We start from the raw sequence: 16,146 nt of genomic DNA on the forward strand, positions 1-16,146 counted from the left end.
CAAATATCAGCGTCAAAGTCTCCATGCGTCTCTGCACACGCGCCAATGCCAGCACCAAAGTGCCCGTGCCATTTTGCACATTTGAGGATATCGGCGTCAAAGTCTTAAAGCCGTTCTGCACATGCGCCGATGTCAGCACCAAAGTCTCTGTGCTGTTCTGTATATGCGCCAATGTCAGTGACAAAGTCTCCATGCCATTCTGTGCATGCACTGATGTCTCTGCGCCACTCTGCACATGCAACCTTGTCAGCACCATAGTCTCTGTGTCATTCTGTGCATGCGCCATCAGCGCCATAGCATCTGTGCCATTCTACGCATGCGCCAATGTCAGCAATAAAGTCTCCGTACCATTCTACACATACACTGATGTCAGATGCTGAAAATTTAACAGCTTCATCTCAAAAAATTAAACTAATGGATATTCATTGCTCTCCCTCTGAGACAAGAATATTCTTATTTAATTCCTGTACATTTCCTGCAGGGCTGCATTACTCTTGTACATGCCATTTGTCTTTCTAAAGTGTTCTTGTATCTGCATATCACACAAGCTGAACCAACCCACAAGGAACAGTCTGAAGGCAATCAACCACAACTATCCACTTCTGCAATCACAAGTGAACCTGAAAGTCATGATGATGGCAACTCTCTGCCCCACATTAACAATATTTTTCCATTGTCATGTGTTAAATATATATTTGTTTCGTTAACAAATATGACATAAACCTTCATTCAGACTATGCTATAATTTGTGTTGGGCTTTTGGGTGATTTTTGAGTGATTGTGTCATATTTTCTGGGTCTATCCTCACTTTTCCCATAGGCCCATTATTTTTATTAAGCAATTTTGTATTAAGTATGGTTTCATTGGAATGCAACTACAGTGACATAGGAGAAATTCCTGTATAATCAATCACAGCATCAAAATAGTTTCAGTTTTCACTGTGATTGGCTCACTTTCATCTTTAAGTCAGACAGTGTGGATTCAAGTTCCACTTCACACATGAGACAAATCTAGAACAAAGTGCCAGCATTGTAATTGCTGTCCTGGTGGTGTCATCCTTTAGATAATTTCATGAATACTGGAGAGATCTGCATGTGTTCAAGCTAAAATATCTCTTAACATCCACAACCAAAGATGAATGCTATTTGTCTCACTCTCGTGTGTTCCATCTTGCAAATTGTTCTGGTAATAGAACAGTTGCTGCGTCTTGAAATACAATATTGATGTGAAGTCATAGACACGTTGTCAGATTAAAATTCCCATTTATCACTTTAACGAGCTCCTGCTAAGCTTACACAAGACACTTGCTAGGCCTCAGCTGGAACTGCTCTTTTGTTCTGGGCACACATTAAGAGGATATCAACTAGTTGGAAAGTACACAGAAAAGGTTTACAAGAATGGCTCCTGGATAAGAATAGCTTTGAGGTTGGAAGTACTCCCTTTGATGAGTGGAAGCTTAAGAGATCAGATAAAAGTTCTCAAAATCATGAGAGGTTTGGATAGAGTAGATAAGGGTAGGGAGAAAGTGTTCCTGCTTATAAAAGGATCAAGAACAAGAGGGCACAGAATTCAAGTATCACAGTATTAAAGGGTCAAATGAGATGAGCAAAAATACCCTTTCATGTAATGAGTGGTTTAGGTCTGGATGGCAGATTCACTTGAGGCATTCAAGTGGGTATTGGATGATTATCTGGATAGAAATAATGTGCAACAGGTCTGGGGAAAGACAGGAGATTAGTACCAAGATAAAATGCTCAAAGAATCAGCGCTGACACAAAAACAAAACAATGGGCAGAATGGCCTCCTTCTGAGAATATTACTGTATATTTCCAGGTTTACTTTAAAAAAACATATTTAACCTTGCATTTATTTAACTATATTTAATTTGAAAATCGGAAACTATTCCGGCCTCAGGATAGCTTGCATTTGAAGCCTGTGGCTCAGGAGCATCCTAGAGAGAAACCTGACACTGAGCAGAAAAAATTTCCTTGCCAGTTGGTAACAGCAGCATTTAATCTGTGTTTCATAACATTTTACTCACTTGTGATTTCATCTGTGCTGCTTTCTCTGGATCTACAGCCATGACATGCTGATAGTGTCGAAGAGTGTGCTGCCGATCTTTCTGCTCTGCTCGGATATAGCGCTTCAGGGCCTGCAGGATCCGATGAGGCTACAAACGAAGAAATTTAAAAACATGAGTGTCCATCAGAAGGCCAGGATTGAAATGTTGAAATGCCGACATTAACAAATTCTATTCTTCAACAGAATTCCCATTTTTCTTTTTTGTGTTTACTTTCTACGCCTCTAAAGACCAGAAGACATAGGAGCAGAAAATAGGCCATTCAGCCCATCGAAACTGCTCCGCCATTCAATCATGGCTGAGAAGTTTCTCAAACCCATCGTCCTGCTTTCTCCCCTTAACCCTTGATACACAAGAACCTATTCTCAGTCTTAAATATACTCAACGACCTCCAGTGGTACCACAGCCTTCAGCGGTTATGAATTCCACAGATTCACCATTCTCTGGCTAAAAAAGTTTCTCATCGCCATTCTAAAAGGTCTTCCCTTTAAAGGTGCCCTGAGGTCCTAGTATTTCCTAACAATGGAAACATCTTCCCAACATCTACTCTGTCCAGGCCATTCAGTATTCTATATGTTTCAATTAGATACCCCCTCAACCTTCTAAACTTCATCGAGTATTGACCTAGAATTCTCAAACATTCTTCTTACATTAAGCTTTTCATTCCTGGGATCATTCTCATGAACCTTCTCTGAACACACTCCAGGGCTAGTACATCTGTCCTGAGATACGGGGCCCAAAACTGCGCACAACATTCCAAAAATAGTCTGACCAGAACCTTTTCCAGCCTCAGAAGTACATTCCTGCTTTTATATTCAAGTCCTCTCAAAATAAATACAATCATTGCATCTGCCTTCCTTACTAATGACTGCAGTTTACCTGGAGAGAATCCTTGACTAGAACTCCCAGGTCTCTTTGCACTTCAGACTTTTGAATTTTCTCCCCATTTACAAAATAATTTATGCCTTTATTCTTCCTACTAAAGCGCATTATCTTATTTGGAAAACTGTCAACTTTAACTTCTCCAAGCGATCACGAAACACTACTGGCCTGAGACACATCATGTTTCTCGTTCCACAAATTCTGCCTCATCTGCTGAGTACTTGCAGCAGCTTGTCTGATTTTAGCTTTCCAACATAAGTATAGTTTTGAATTTAATAAAGTTATCTGCAACTGATCAAATGCCAGCTCACACTCTGAGCAGCAAAGCAAATAACTCTCAACCTCACATCTCTGGACCTCTGGCTCAGTTTTGGAGCATTTGCCTCCACTATGAGGCCAAGTTGTTGAATGTAGTTAAGAATGAGATAGGTTTTTAAGGGAATCAAGGGTTATGGGGAGGAAGGAGGAGATGGTGTTGAGAAACATATTAGCCACGATCAAATGACGGAGCAGACTCAATGGGCCAAATGGCCTAACTCTGCTCCTAACTCTACAATGTTACCATAATAATGAGCTCCATTTCACAGTTTGGTCTTTTCACTAACTACTCAACATGAAGTCAGGATGCTTTCCAATCCCTACATCAATCACTGTTTTATTTTGTCACTGATTTTATGGAAGGAACAGAGGTAAATCTGAAGTCAAAATATAAATCAGTGTTCAGCACAGTGCACAGGAAGAATGGGAAGTTGACAAGGAGAATGAAATCAGATTTTGCTCAAAGAGGGACAAACAGATCATTAAAAAAAATGAAGTAAAGATATCAAAGAAGAGGAAGCAATAGAGATTACAGCGAACACGGGAGTAACTGCAAAGATAAAATAGAAAAGCAAGGCAATGAGAGAAGTAACAAGGGAGGGAGAAAGGATAAGAGATGGGGAAGAAAACAAAGCCAGGTGGAAAATGGAAGACAATATTTTTTTCAAAGAACTTTGCAAATTCATGTGTCTTGGGTAAGGTGGAAACAAGTATCAGCAAATAGGCACAATTTTCACAACTGACAACTGTAGGAAGCAGTGTACACCATGCTATCACTCCTAGATCAAATCAAAGATCTGAATGAACAAACAGTGGAACAAGGCCCAATCTGCAGCACTAAGATCATTATTTATAACCATGTTATCACTTGTCTCTTGCTGCCATGCTCAGCCTATAGCTGTAGACATCCTACACCAGGATTAGATATATGCCCCAAGCTCTTTTTCATGGCCAGGAATTGGAAGAGACCTTTACTCAGAATGACTTGGAAAGTATGACACAAGTATTTCAACCAAGAATTCTTGATCTTTTGCATTTTGATGTGATCATAATATTCAAAAGCTGAATTTTAATGGTAAAATCACCTACAACAGTACAGCCACAGGATTATTTGGAGCTATTTCCCTGGTTGATACCAAATTAGAGCAGTCAATTCTGGGTATTCTAAAGGCGCCTTCTGAATGAGGTATAGCTGAAAATCCTAACCATTTTGTCGATTGGAGCATGCATTAACAGCAATATTATTTAGACATTAGAAATTAGATAGCTGCTCTCCTGATGATACCTGAATTGCCAACTGTCCTTCATCTGGGAACAGGCACTCCAGATAGAGGTCTTTCTTACTTTTAAGACATGCAAAATTAATTTATTATTCCTCAGAAGTCATCAACTCGAACTCATTACAAGTACAAGTGCATGGGAAACTGTGGTTACCCAGCCTTGCTGGCTTATTTTATTTCACACAAGAAAGATTGTGTATGAGAAAGGGAGGGATTCATTAGATCTAAGTTATGAGCATGAAATAGCCAAACCAATACCTCCCACATTCAATAAGATTTCAGATAATCAGACTGTGCCTGCAACTTCACATTCAAAATTACCCAAATGCATCAACTCCCTTGTTAGTCAAGAATCTACCTCTGCCTTAAAAATGTACAATCAACCTGCCTCACTACATACTGAGGAAGAGATCAGAAACCCTCTGACCCTCAAAGAAAACAAATCCTGCCTAATAATGGGAGACCACTTATGTTTTAACTGTGGCTTCTTGTTCCAGCAAGGGAAAGCAACTTATCAGAGTCCAACCTGTCAAGTTCCTTCAAAATGTTGTATGTTGCAATAAGATCACAACACATTCTTCTCAACTCCAATGGATGAGGTCCAGCTGTCCAGGAGGAAAGACATTACCCCCATCCCAGATTTCAATTCAGTAACTTTCTCTGAACTGTTTCAAACCAATTTACATCCATTCTTATATAAGGATACAAAAACTGAAAACAGTACTACAGATGTAGTTTTAGCAATGCTGTTAGGCACCTGCAGCAAACATTCCTATTGACATATTCCATTCCCCCAAACATATCATTTCCCCTTTCTGTTATATGCTTTACCTGCATACTAATTTTCTGCAATTCAAATGTAGCTCAGTTCTGCAATCTCTCTCCATTTAAATAGCATATTGCTGCCAGTTTCTCCCTGCCAAAGTAGACAAGCTCAATTTCCAATACTGTACTCCAGCTGCCAAAGTAATCTATCTGTATCGCTTTATAGAACATAGAACATAGAAAAGTACAGCACAGAACAGGCCCTTTGGCCTACAACGTTGTGCCAAGATTTAATCCCAATGTAAAATACAGTAACTTAACCTACGCACCCCTCAACTCACTGCTTTCTATGTGCATGTCCAGCAGTCGCTTAAATGTCCCCAAGGACTTTGCTTGCACCACCACAGCTGGCAACGCATTCCATGCATTCATAACTTTCTTATAAGGAACCAACCTCTGACGTCTCCTTTATATTTTCATCCTAATATCTTCAAACTATGACATCTCGTACCAGTCCATCCTGCCTTGGGGAAAAGTCTGGCTATTGATTCTATCTATTCCTCTCATTATTTTGTACACCTCGATCAGGTCTCCTCTCTTTCTCCTTCTCTCCAGAGAGATAAGTCCAAGCTTATTCAACCTTTCTTCATATGGCAAGCCCTCCAGTCCAGGCAGCATCCTGGTAAACCTTCTTTGCACCCTCTCCAAAGCCTCTGTATCTTTCCTATTGTAGGGTGACCAGAAGTGGACATAATATTCCAAGTGTGATCTCACCAGGGACTAGTAGAGCTGTAGCAAAACCTCACGGCTCTCAAACTCGATCCCCCTGTTAATAACCATATGCTTTCTGAACAACCCTATCCACTTGGGTGTCAACTTTGAGGGATCTATGTAAATGCACACCTAGATCCCTCTGTTCCTCCACACTGCCAAGAATCCTGTCTTTAATCCTATATTCAGCATTCGAGTTCCACCTTCCAAAATGCATCACTTTGCATTTATCCAGATTGAACTCCACCTGCCATTTCTCAGCCCAGCTCTGCATCCTGTCCATGTTGCGCTGCAGCCTGTAGTAGCTCTCTATACTATCGAGGACACCTCTAACCTTTGCGTCATCTGCAAATTTACTTAACCATCCCTCAACCTCCTCATCAAAGTCATTTATAAAAACTACAAAGAGCAGAGTCCCAAGAATAGAGCCCAGCAGGACCCCACTCAACAATGACCTCCAGGCAGAATACTTTCCACCTACAACTACTCTCTATTTTTTGTCAGTCAATTCTGAATCCAGATAGCCAAATCTCCCTGTATCCCATACCTCCTGGCTTTATGAGTGAGCCTACCATGGGGAACCCTATCCAATGCCTTGCTAAAGTCCATATACACCACATCTACTGTTTGACCATCATCGACCTGTCTTGACACCTCCTCAAAAGAACTCAATGAAGATTTGTGAGGCATGACCTGCCCCTCACAAAGCCATGCTGACTGCCTTTACTTACACTACGCTTTGTCAAACAGTCATAAATCCTATCTCTCGGAGTTCTTTCCAAAACTTTACTGACCACAAACGTAAGACTGACTGGTCTGTAATTGCCAGGGAATTCCTTATTACCCTTCTTGAAAAGAGGAACAACATTCGCCTCCTCCCAATCCGCCGATAAGACTCCCGTGGACAGCGAGGAGGCAAAGATCTTCGCCAGTGGCTTAGCAACCTTCTTTCTCGCTTCCCGGAGCAGCCTTGGATAAATCTGGTCTGGCCCTGGAGACTTATCAATCTTAATGTTTTCCAAAATTTCTAGTACATCGACTTCATCAATCTTGATCTGGTCAAGACTGTATCCCAGCTCCTCTAAGTTTTCATTTACAACAAGTTCCACTTTCCTTGGTGAAAACCGAAGTAAAAAACTCATTTAGGGCTTCCCCCATCTGCTCAGACTCCACGCTCCATGCTCTTATTCCTCGCGTACGAGTAAAATGCCTTTAGGTTCTCCCTAATCCTTCTTGCCAAGCCTTTTTCATGCCCCCTCCTGGCTCTCTTCAATCCATTTCTGAGCTCCTTTCTAGCAAGCCTGAAATCCTCTAAAGCTGTGCTAGATCTTGCTTCCTCCACCTTACGTAAGCTGCCTTCTTTCTTTTGATGAGAAGTTCCTCTGTTCTCGCCATCCAAGGTTCCTTAATCTTATCCCTTCTTAACTGTCTCAGAGGAACAAATTTGTGCATCACTTGCAGCAAATGCTCCTTAAATAGTCTCCAATATCTGTTGTGCCCAGTGGAACAATTGCTCCCAGTCTGTACTTCCCAACTCCTGTTAGATAGAGTCATAATTTCCTTTTCCCCAATAAAATATCTTCCCTCGGTAACTGCTTCTTTCATTCTCCAAGGCTATGCTAAATGTGAGGCAGTCGTGATCGCTTTCACCAAAGTGCTCTCCCATCGCAAGATCTGACAACTGTCCTGGCTTGTTGCTGAGCCCCAAATTCAAAATGGCCTCTCCCCTCATCAGTCTATCTACATACTGGGTAAGGTATTCCTGATGAAGGGCTTTTGCCCGAAACGTCGATTTTACTGCTCCTCGGATGCTGCCTGAACTGCTGTGCTTTTCCAACACCAATCTAATCTAGACTGTGGTTTCCAGCATCTGTAGTCATTGTTTTTACCTACATACTGAGTAAGGAAACCTTCCTGAACACATCTGACAAAAATGGCTCCATCCAAACCACCTGCACTTAGGACGTTCCAGTCGATATTGGGAAAGTTGAAATCACCCATAACAACCATCCTGCATGGTCCCATTCAAGCAAGCTTTGCAGACACATTATGGGCGTTTCAACCTAGTTTCCCTTTTACTTTTGTAAGACCAGAAAATTTACAACAATGCAATCAGTTCCTTCATCTGAATTATACATATCTATTTTATTCTTTGGTGGGATGTGGGTGTTACTGGCTGGTCCTAGTTCTTTTGAGAAGGTGCTGGTGAGCTGCCTTCTTAAACTGCCGCAGTCCATACGCCATAGGTAGATTTGCAATGCTGTTAGGGAGGGAATTCCAGACTGACCCAACCTAAGGTAATGCTATTTAAGGATCTTTGGCAAATTTATACAGTCCACCTTGGAGACAGTACACACTGTTGCTACTGAGTGTTGGTGGTAGATGCAGTGGAGACTTCAGGACATGGTTCCATTCAAGTGAGCTGTTTTGTGCCAGATGGTGTCAAGCTTCTTGACGGTTATTGGAGCTGCACCAATTTAGAAACTGGGTGACATTCCAACTTGTGTCTTGTAGATGATGGACAGGCTTCGGGGAGTAACGAGGTGAATACTTGCTAAAGTACTCATAGTTTATGAGCTGGTCGTGTAGCTACTGTGTTTATGTTGCAAGTCCATACGCTCATAGAAAGGCCAATAAGATGTTGATAGGGGGGAATTCAGTGACAGTAATGCCAATGAATTCTGTTACTTTTGAGTCGTAAATTCGTTCTTCGAGCCAGTGTGGTTATCTGCAGATGTTTCATCGCCTGGCCAGGTGACATGTATTCGTTACAGAGAAGGATAGGCCTGGTCTACAAATTAAAGTTCTCAACTGGGGCAAGGTGAATTTCGATGCTATTAGGCAGAAACTTTCTAAAGTTGATTGCGGGAGGCTGTTCGCAAGTGAGGGGATGTCTGGCAAGTGGGAGGCTTTCAAAAGTGCAATAATGAGAGATCAGGGCCAGAATGTTCCTGTCAGTATGCAGGCTAAGGCTGGCAGGAGCAGGGAACACTAGATGGCAGATACTGAGGCTCTTATCAAGAAAAAGGTGGCAGGTATCAGGTATAGACAGCTGAAGTCAAATCAATCCCTCGAGTATACGAGGTATAGCAGTACACTTAAGGAAATCAGGGAGATAAAAAGTAGACATGAAAAGCTTTGGCAGATTGGGTAAAAGAGAATCCAAAGAGAGATTCTACAATTCCATTAAGGGTAAAAGAGTAACTTGGGAGAGAATAAGGCCTCTTAAAAATCAACAAGGTTATCTATGTTTGGAGTCACAAGATATGGGTGAGAGCCTAAACGAATATTTCTTGTCAGTATTTACCAACGAGAAAGACTTGAAAGCTAAGGAACCCACGGAAATAAGTAGTAATGTCTTGGAAAGCATTCACATTACAGCAGAGGAGGAGCTGGAGGTTTTAAAATGAATAAAGGTAGATAAATCCCCAGGACCTGATAAAGTTGGAGGCTGAGGTATAACCTTAGAGGTTGATAAAATCACAAGGGTATGGATAGGGTGAATTGCCAAGGTATTTTTCTCCAGGATAGTGGCATCCAAAACTAGAGGGCACAGGTTTAAGGTGAGAGAAGGGACCTGAGGGACAACGTTTTCACACAGAGGGTGATGTATGTATGGAATAGGCCAACAGAGAGGAGGCTGGTATAAGTACAACATTTAAAAAGCATCTGATTGTGTACACGAATAGGAAGCGTTTAGAGTGAAATGAGCCAAATGCTGGCAATTGGGACTACATTAGTTGAGGATATCTGGTTGGCATGGATGAGTTGGACCAAAGTGTTTGTTTCTGTACTGTACAGCCCTATGAGTCTATGAAGAGTATCCCAGGAGATTGTGGAAAGCTAGGGAAGATTTTGCGGGGTCGCTAATTTGCATCAACAGTTACAGGTCAGGTGCTGGAATATTGGAGGGTGGCTAATTTTGTGTCATTATTAAAGAAAGGTTGCAAGGGAAAAACTAAAGACCAGTGAGCTTAATGTCAGTGGTGGGTAAGTTGTAGGGAGCAATTCTGAGAGACAGGATCCAGATGCATTTGGAAAGGTAAGATTGATTACGGGTAGTCAGCATGGCTTTGTGCCTGAGAAACAGTCTCAAAAATTTGAATTTTTGAAGAGGTAACCAAGATAGATAGATGAAGGCAGAGTGGTAGACAATTTCAACAAGGAATTCAGCAAGGCCTTCAAAAAGGTTCCACATAGTTCTATTAATTTTTAAATAGTTATGGAGAGGAACAAAACTGGTCCACAGGTTTAAGTTCTAAATTGGGGCAAGGAGAATTTTGATGGAATTAGACAGAAGCTTGTAGAAATTGATTAAAGTCATTTGTAGGCAGGCAAAGGGACCTCCGGCAAGCCTTTATAAGTAAGATAGCTAGAGTTCAAGGTCTATATGTTCCTGTGAAGGTGAAAAGCAAGGTTGACAGGAATAGAGAACCCTGGATAGCAAGAGATATTGAGGCTTTGACCAGAAAAGAGGAGAAGGTATGGCTCAGGTACAGACAGCTGGGATCATGGGAATTCCTGGAGGTATACAGGATTTTACAGGAGAGGGAAATCAGGAGGGTGATAAGGGGGCACGAGATAGTCTTGGCTGAGAAGATTAGGGTGAATCCCAAGAGGTTCTTTAAGTATATCAAAGGAAAAAGAATAGGACCCTTCAAGGCCAAAGTAAACATGTACGTATAGAGCTGCAAGAGATGGGTGAGATCTTCAATGAATATGTATCCTCTGTGTTTACTATGAAGAAAGACATAAAGACTTGGAGAGGATATTGGTGATATCTTGGGGACAGTCCATATTGCAGTTGAGGTGGTGTTGGATGTATTAGAATTTATGAAGGTGGATAAATCGCCTGGTCCTGAGCAGACATATCCAGCAGCACTGCAAGAGGCCAGAGAAGAAATTGCGGGGGCTCCAGCTGATATTTTTGCATCATCGTTAGCCACGAGTGAGTTCCTAGAAGATTGGAGGGTAGCGAACGTTTTGTCCTTACTCAAGAAGAGCTGCACAGAAAAACCTGGAAACTATAGACCAGTAAGCCTAACTTATGTGGCAGGTATGTTAGTTAAGAATATTCTGAGAGATAAGACATACATGCATTTGGAAAGACAGGGTTGATGAGGAACAATTAGCATGGCTTTGTGGGTCAGAGATCACGCTTCACAAATTCTTTAGAGTTCTCTGATGAAGTGACTAGGAAGGTTGACGAAGAAAGGGCGGTAGACGTGGTCTGTATGGATTTCAGTAAGACCTTTGATAAGGTTCGACTTCATACGCTGCTCTTGAAGGTTAGGTCACATGGAATCCAGGGAGACCTGGTAAATTGGGTACAAAATTGGCTTGATGGTGAAAAGCAGAGGGTAACAGTGGAAGGATGCTTGTCCGACTGGAGGAATGTGACTCAGTGGAGTGCCTCAGGGATCGGTGCTGGGTCCATTACTGTTTGTAATCTATAATGATTTGGATGAGCATGTAAGTTTGCAGATGACACTAAAGTAAGCAGTATTGGGCCAGTGAGGAATATTATCAGAAATTGCAGCAAGTGCTGGGCGGCACGATGGCTCAGTGCTTAGCACTGCAGCCTCACAGCAGCAGGGTCCCAGGTTCGATTCCAGCCTCAGTTAACTGTCTATGTGGTGTTTGCACATTCTCCGTGTCTGCGTGGGTTTCCTCTCACAATCCAAAGATGTGCGAGTCAGGTGAATTGGCCATGCTAAATTGCCCATAGTGGTGGGTGCATTAGTCAGAGGGCAATGGATCTGGGTGGGTTACTCTTCAGAGAGTCGGTGTGGACTGGTTAGGCCGAAGGGCCTGTTTTCACACTGTAGGAATCTATTTGGGGAAGTGGGCTGAGAAACGGCAAATAAAGTTTAATAAGTGTGAGGTCTTGTATTTTGGAAAGTCAAATCAAGGTAGGAGATTCATGGCCAATGAGAGCGCCTTAAGAGTGTGGTGGAACAAAGGGCCCTTCGAGTTCAGGTGCACAGTTCTCTGAAACTGGAGCCACAGGTAGACGGGAAAGTGAAGACAACTTTCAGCACACTGGCCTTCATCAGTCAGGGCACTGAGTACAGAAGTTGGGAAGTTATGTTGTAGTTATATAGGACATTGGTGAAGCCATACTTGGAGTATGGTTTTTCAGTTTCAGTCACCTTGCGATAGGAATGATGTTATTAAATTGGAAAGAGTGCAAAAAAAATTTACAAGAACTTGAGGGCCTGAGTTATCAGGAGAGGTTGGACAAGCAAGGATTTTGTTTCTTTAGAACGCAGGAGACTAAGGGGGGATCCCATAGAAGCGCACAAGATCATGCAAGGGTAAGGCCGATCAGGCATAGTGGAGGGAACTTGCACCTGGAGTTGGAGAAAGTAGGGAAGACCCTTAATGAATACTTTGCTGATAGGGATCTTGATGTTTCTGAAGACAGCGGAGAACAGACTGATATGTGAGAACAGGTTGATGTTAGGAAGGACAATTTGCTGAAAATTTTGAAAAACATAAGGACAGATAAATTCCCTGGGTCAGACAAGATGTACACTAGGTTACTACAGGAAGCAAGAGAAGAGATTGCTGCATCTTTGGCGATGATCTTTGTGTCCTCACTGTCTACTTGGATACTGCCAGATGGTTGGAGGGTGGCAAACGTTATTCCCTTGTTCAAGGAAATAGGGATAATCCTAGGAATTACAGACCTTAAGTCAGTGGTGGGCAAAGTATTGGAGAGGATTCTGAGATACAGGATTTATGATTATGTGGAAAATCGTAGTTGGACTAGAGATAGTCAACATGGCTTTGAGAGGGGCACATCATGCCTCACAAACCACACTGAATTCTTTGAGGATGTGACAAAACACTATGATGAAGGTAGAGCAGTGGATATGGTGTACATGGATTTTAGCAAGACGCTGGATAAGGTTCCCCATGGGAGGCTCATACAGAAAGTAAGGAGGCATGAGATACAGGGAAATGTATTTGTCTGGATACAGAACTGGCTGGCCCAAATTCGACAGAGGGTGGTGGTAGATGGAAAGTATTCAGCCTGGAGCTCAGTGACTAGTGGTGTTCTGCAGGTATCAGTACAGTGTTCTCTGCCCTTTGTGATTTTTATAAATGACTTAGATGAAGAAGTGGAAGGGTGGGTTAGTATGTTTGCCGATGACATGAAGGTTGGTGAAGTTGTGGGTAATGTGGAGGGCTGTTGCAGGTTGCAACAATGCATTGAGAAGATGCAGAACTGGGCTGATAATTGGCAGATGGAGTTCAATCTGGAGAAGTGTGACGTCATTCACTTTTGAAGGTCAAATTTGAATGCAGAATACAGGGTCAAAGGCAGGATTCGTAGCAGTGTGGAGGAGCAGCGGGATCTTCGGATCCATGCCCACAGATCCCTTAAAGTTGCCTTCCAAGTTGACAGAGTTGTTAAGGAGGACTGGTTTTTTGGCTTTCATTAGCTGGGGGATTGAGTTTAAGAGCTACAAGGTTATGCTGCAGCTCTATAGAGTCCTGGTTAGACCACACATGGGATATTGCATTCTGTTCTGGTCACCTCATTATAGGAAAAATGTGGAAGCTTTCGAGAGGATGCAAAGGAGATTTAGCAGGATGCTGCCTGGACTGGAGGACATGTCTTATAAAGAAAGGTTGAAGGAGCTAGGGCCTTTCTCACTGGATTAAAGGAGGGGGAGAAATGACTTGATACATGTGTACAAGATAATAAGAGGCATAGATAGAGTGGATAGCCAGAGACTTTTTACCAGAGTGGAAATGTCTATCACAATGGGGCATAATGTTAAGGTAATTTGAAGAAGGTTTAAGTGAGATGTCAGAGGTAGGTTCTTTACATAGAGTGTGGTGGGTGTGTGGAATGCACTGTCAGCAGTGGTAGTAGAGTCGACATTTAAGCAACTCTTGGATAGGCACATGGAAGTACGTATAATGAAGTGTATGTCGGGGAGTTTGATCTTAGAGTAGGATACAAGATCGGCACAACATTGAGGGCCAAAGGGTCTGTACTGTGCTGTACTGTCCTATTTTGTATGAGAGGAATGGTGTGATTGCACTCAAGTCTGTTTCTGAGGGTTGGGGAATTGAGGACTAAAGGGCACCTGCTTAAAGTTAGAGAGAAAAGAATACAAGGGAACCTGCAGGACCATTTCTACACACAGAGGCTAATATGCATATGGAATGAGCTGCCAGCAAAAGTGGTTGAGACAGGTACATTCAAACATTTAAAAGGCCCTTTCGCCCAAACTGGTCCAAAATGTCCATCAACGCCAACCCCATTTCCGTGCACTTGGTCCATATCCTTCTAATCCTTTCCTATCCTTGAATTTGTCCAAATGCCTTTTAAATGTTTTGTAATGCACTTGCCTCAATCACTTCCTCTGGCAGCTCATTCCAGTTGCATTCCATCCTCTAAAAAATTTGCCCCTCAGGTTTCTTTTTATTCTTTACTGACCAACCTTAATCTGATGCCCTCTAGTCCTACATTCCTCAAGCCTGGGAAAAAGATGGAGTGCATTCACCTATCCACGCCTCTCGTGGTCTCACACACCTCTATAAGGTCCCCCCCCAGTCTCCTAAGCGCGAAAGAAAAAAGTCCTCGCTTGTCCGGTCTCTCCCCATAACTCGGACCGTTGAGTCCTGGCAACATCCTTGTAAATTTCTTCTGCACTCTTTCCAATTTAAAAACATCCTTCTTATAGCAAGGTAATCAAACCTGAACAGAATACTCCAAATGCAGCTTCACCAATGTGCTGTATAAGTGCAACATAACATAGGGTTCAGTGACCCTTCTACAGAACTATCATGAAAAAGAGTCAGTGAGCCTGAAATGTTAACCCTGTTGCCTGTCCATGGATGCTGCCGGACCTGCTGAGAATTTCAAGCACTTTCTGCTTTTGTTTCAATTTTACTCATTGACGGGTATAATAGAATCCCTACAGTATGGAAAAAGGTCATTCAGCTCAACAAGTCCACACTGACCCTCCGAAGAGTAACCCACCCAGGTCCATACCCTATTACTCTACATTTACCCCTAACTAATGCACCTTACCTGCTCATCTTTGGATTGGGGGAGGAAACCAGAGCATCTGGAGGAAACCCATGCAGACACGGGGAGAATGTGCAAACTTCACACAGACAGTCGCCAGAGGCTGGAATTGAACCGGGTCCCTGATACTGAGAGGTAGCAGTACTAACCACTTAGCCACTGTGCCACCCCAGGATGCTTGTGGGGTAGCTGCAATAGAACAGCTTGGCTAAGGTGTGACCAATTCTGAAGAAGAGGTCTTCAGCAAAATCGCTGGAGTATCGTCAGGTGCCATAGCCTTTGCAATATCCAGTACCTCCAACCATTTTTTTTAACGTCACATGGAGTGAGTTCAATTGACTGAATTCTGTCCTGTGATTCTAGGGATGTCAGGAAGTGGAGATCGAACCAACGGATCTGGCTGAAGATTGTGATGAATGCTTCTGCTTTAACATTTGCACTGATGTATTAGTCTCTTTCTCATTGAGGATGGGCATATTTGTTCATTGTCCACCATCATTCATGACTGGATGTAGCAGAAATGCACAATTAAGATCTGATCATTTTACTTTCCTCACTCATGGATCATGGGCCTCACTGCATTTATGGGCCAGTATTTGTTGCCTATCCTTAGCCACTCTTGAGAAGGTGGTGGTAAGTTGTCTTCTTGAACCCACTGCAGTACAAGTGCTGCAGGTAGACTCACAATGTTCTTTGAGAGGCAATTCCAGGATTTTGACCCAGCTACAATGAAGGAACGGTCATATATTTCCAACTCAGAATGGTGACAGGTTTGGATAAGAACTTGCAGCCCTTGACTTTCTAGATCAAAGTTGTCATGGGTTTAGAAAGTGCTGTCTAAAGATCTGTGCTGATTTTCTGCAGTTCATCATAGGTAATACACAATACCACTATTAGTGTAAGCTGTGAGAACGCTGTCTATAAATTGCTGCTTATGCTGTTTGTCACGCAACCACTTTCACCAGGTTGACTCTTCATCTTTAGGTATACTTTGAATT

General features: G+C 42.5%; 1 protein-coding gene across 3 annotated transcripts in view; it reads right to left on the reverse strand.

Moving 5' to 3' along the window:
* Positions 1-16,146, reverse strand: part of aplp2 (amyloid beta (A4) precursor-like protein 2) — a 208,939-nt gene that overhangs the window by 58,031 nt on the left and 134,762 nt on the right. For all 3 annotated transcript variants that reach the window (XM_060846945.1, XM_060846944.1, XM_060846946.1), the window contains one exon: positions 2,042-2,170. In XM_060846945.1, coding sequence (XP_060702928.1) covers positions 2,042-2,170 — 129 coding nt within the window. The remainder of the gene's footprint in view (positions 1-2,041; positions 2,171-16,146) is intronic.

The sequence above is a fragment of the Hemiscyllium ocellatum genome, chromosome 29, assembly GCF_020745735.1.
Source record: "Hemiscyllium ocellatum isolate sHemOce1 chromosome 29, sHemOce1.pat.X.cur, whole genome shotgun sequence".
NCBI lineage: Eukaryota > Metazoa > Chordata > Chondrichthyes > Orectolobiformes > Hemiscylliidae > Hemiscyllium > Hemiscyllium ocellatum.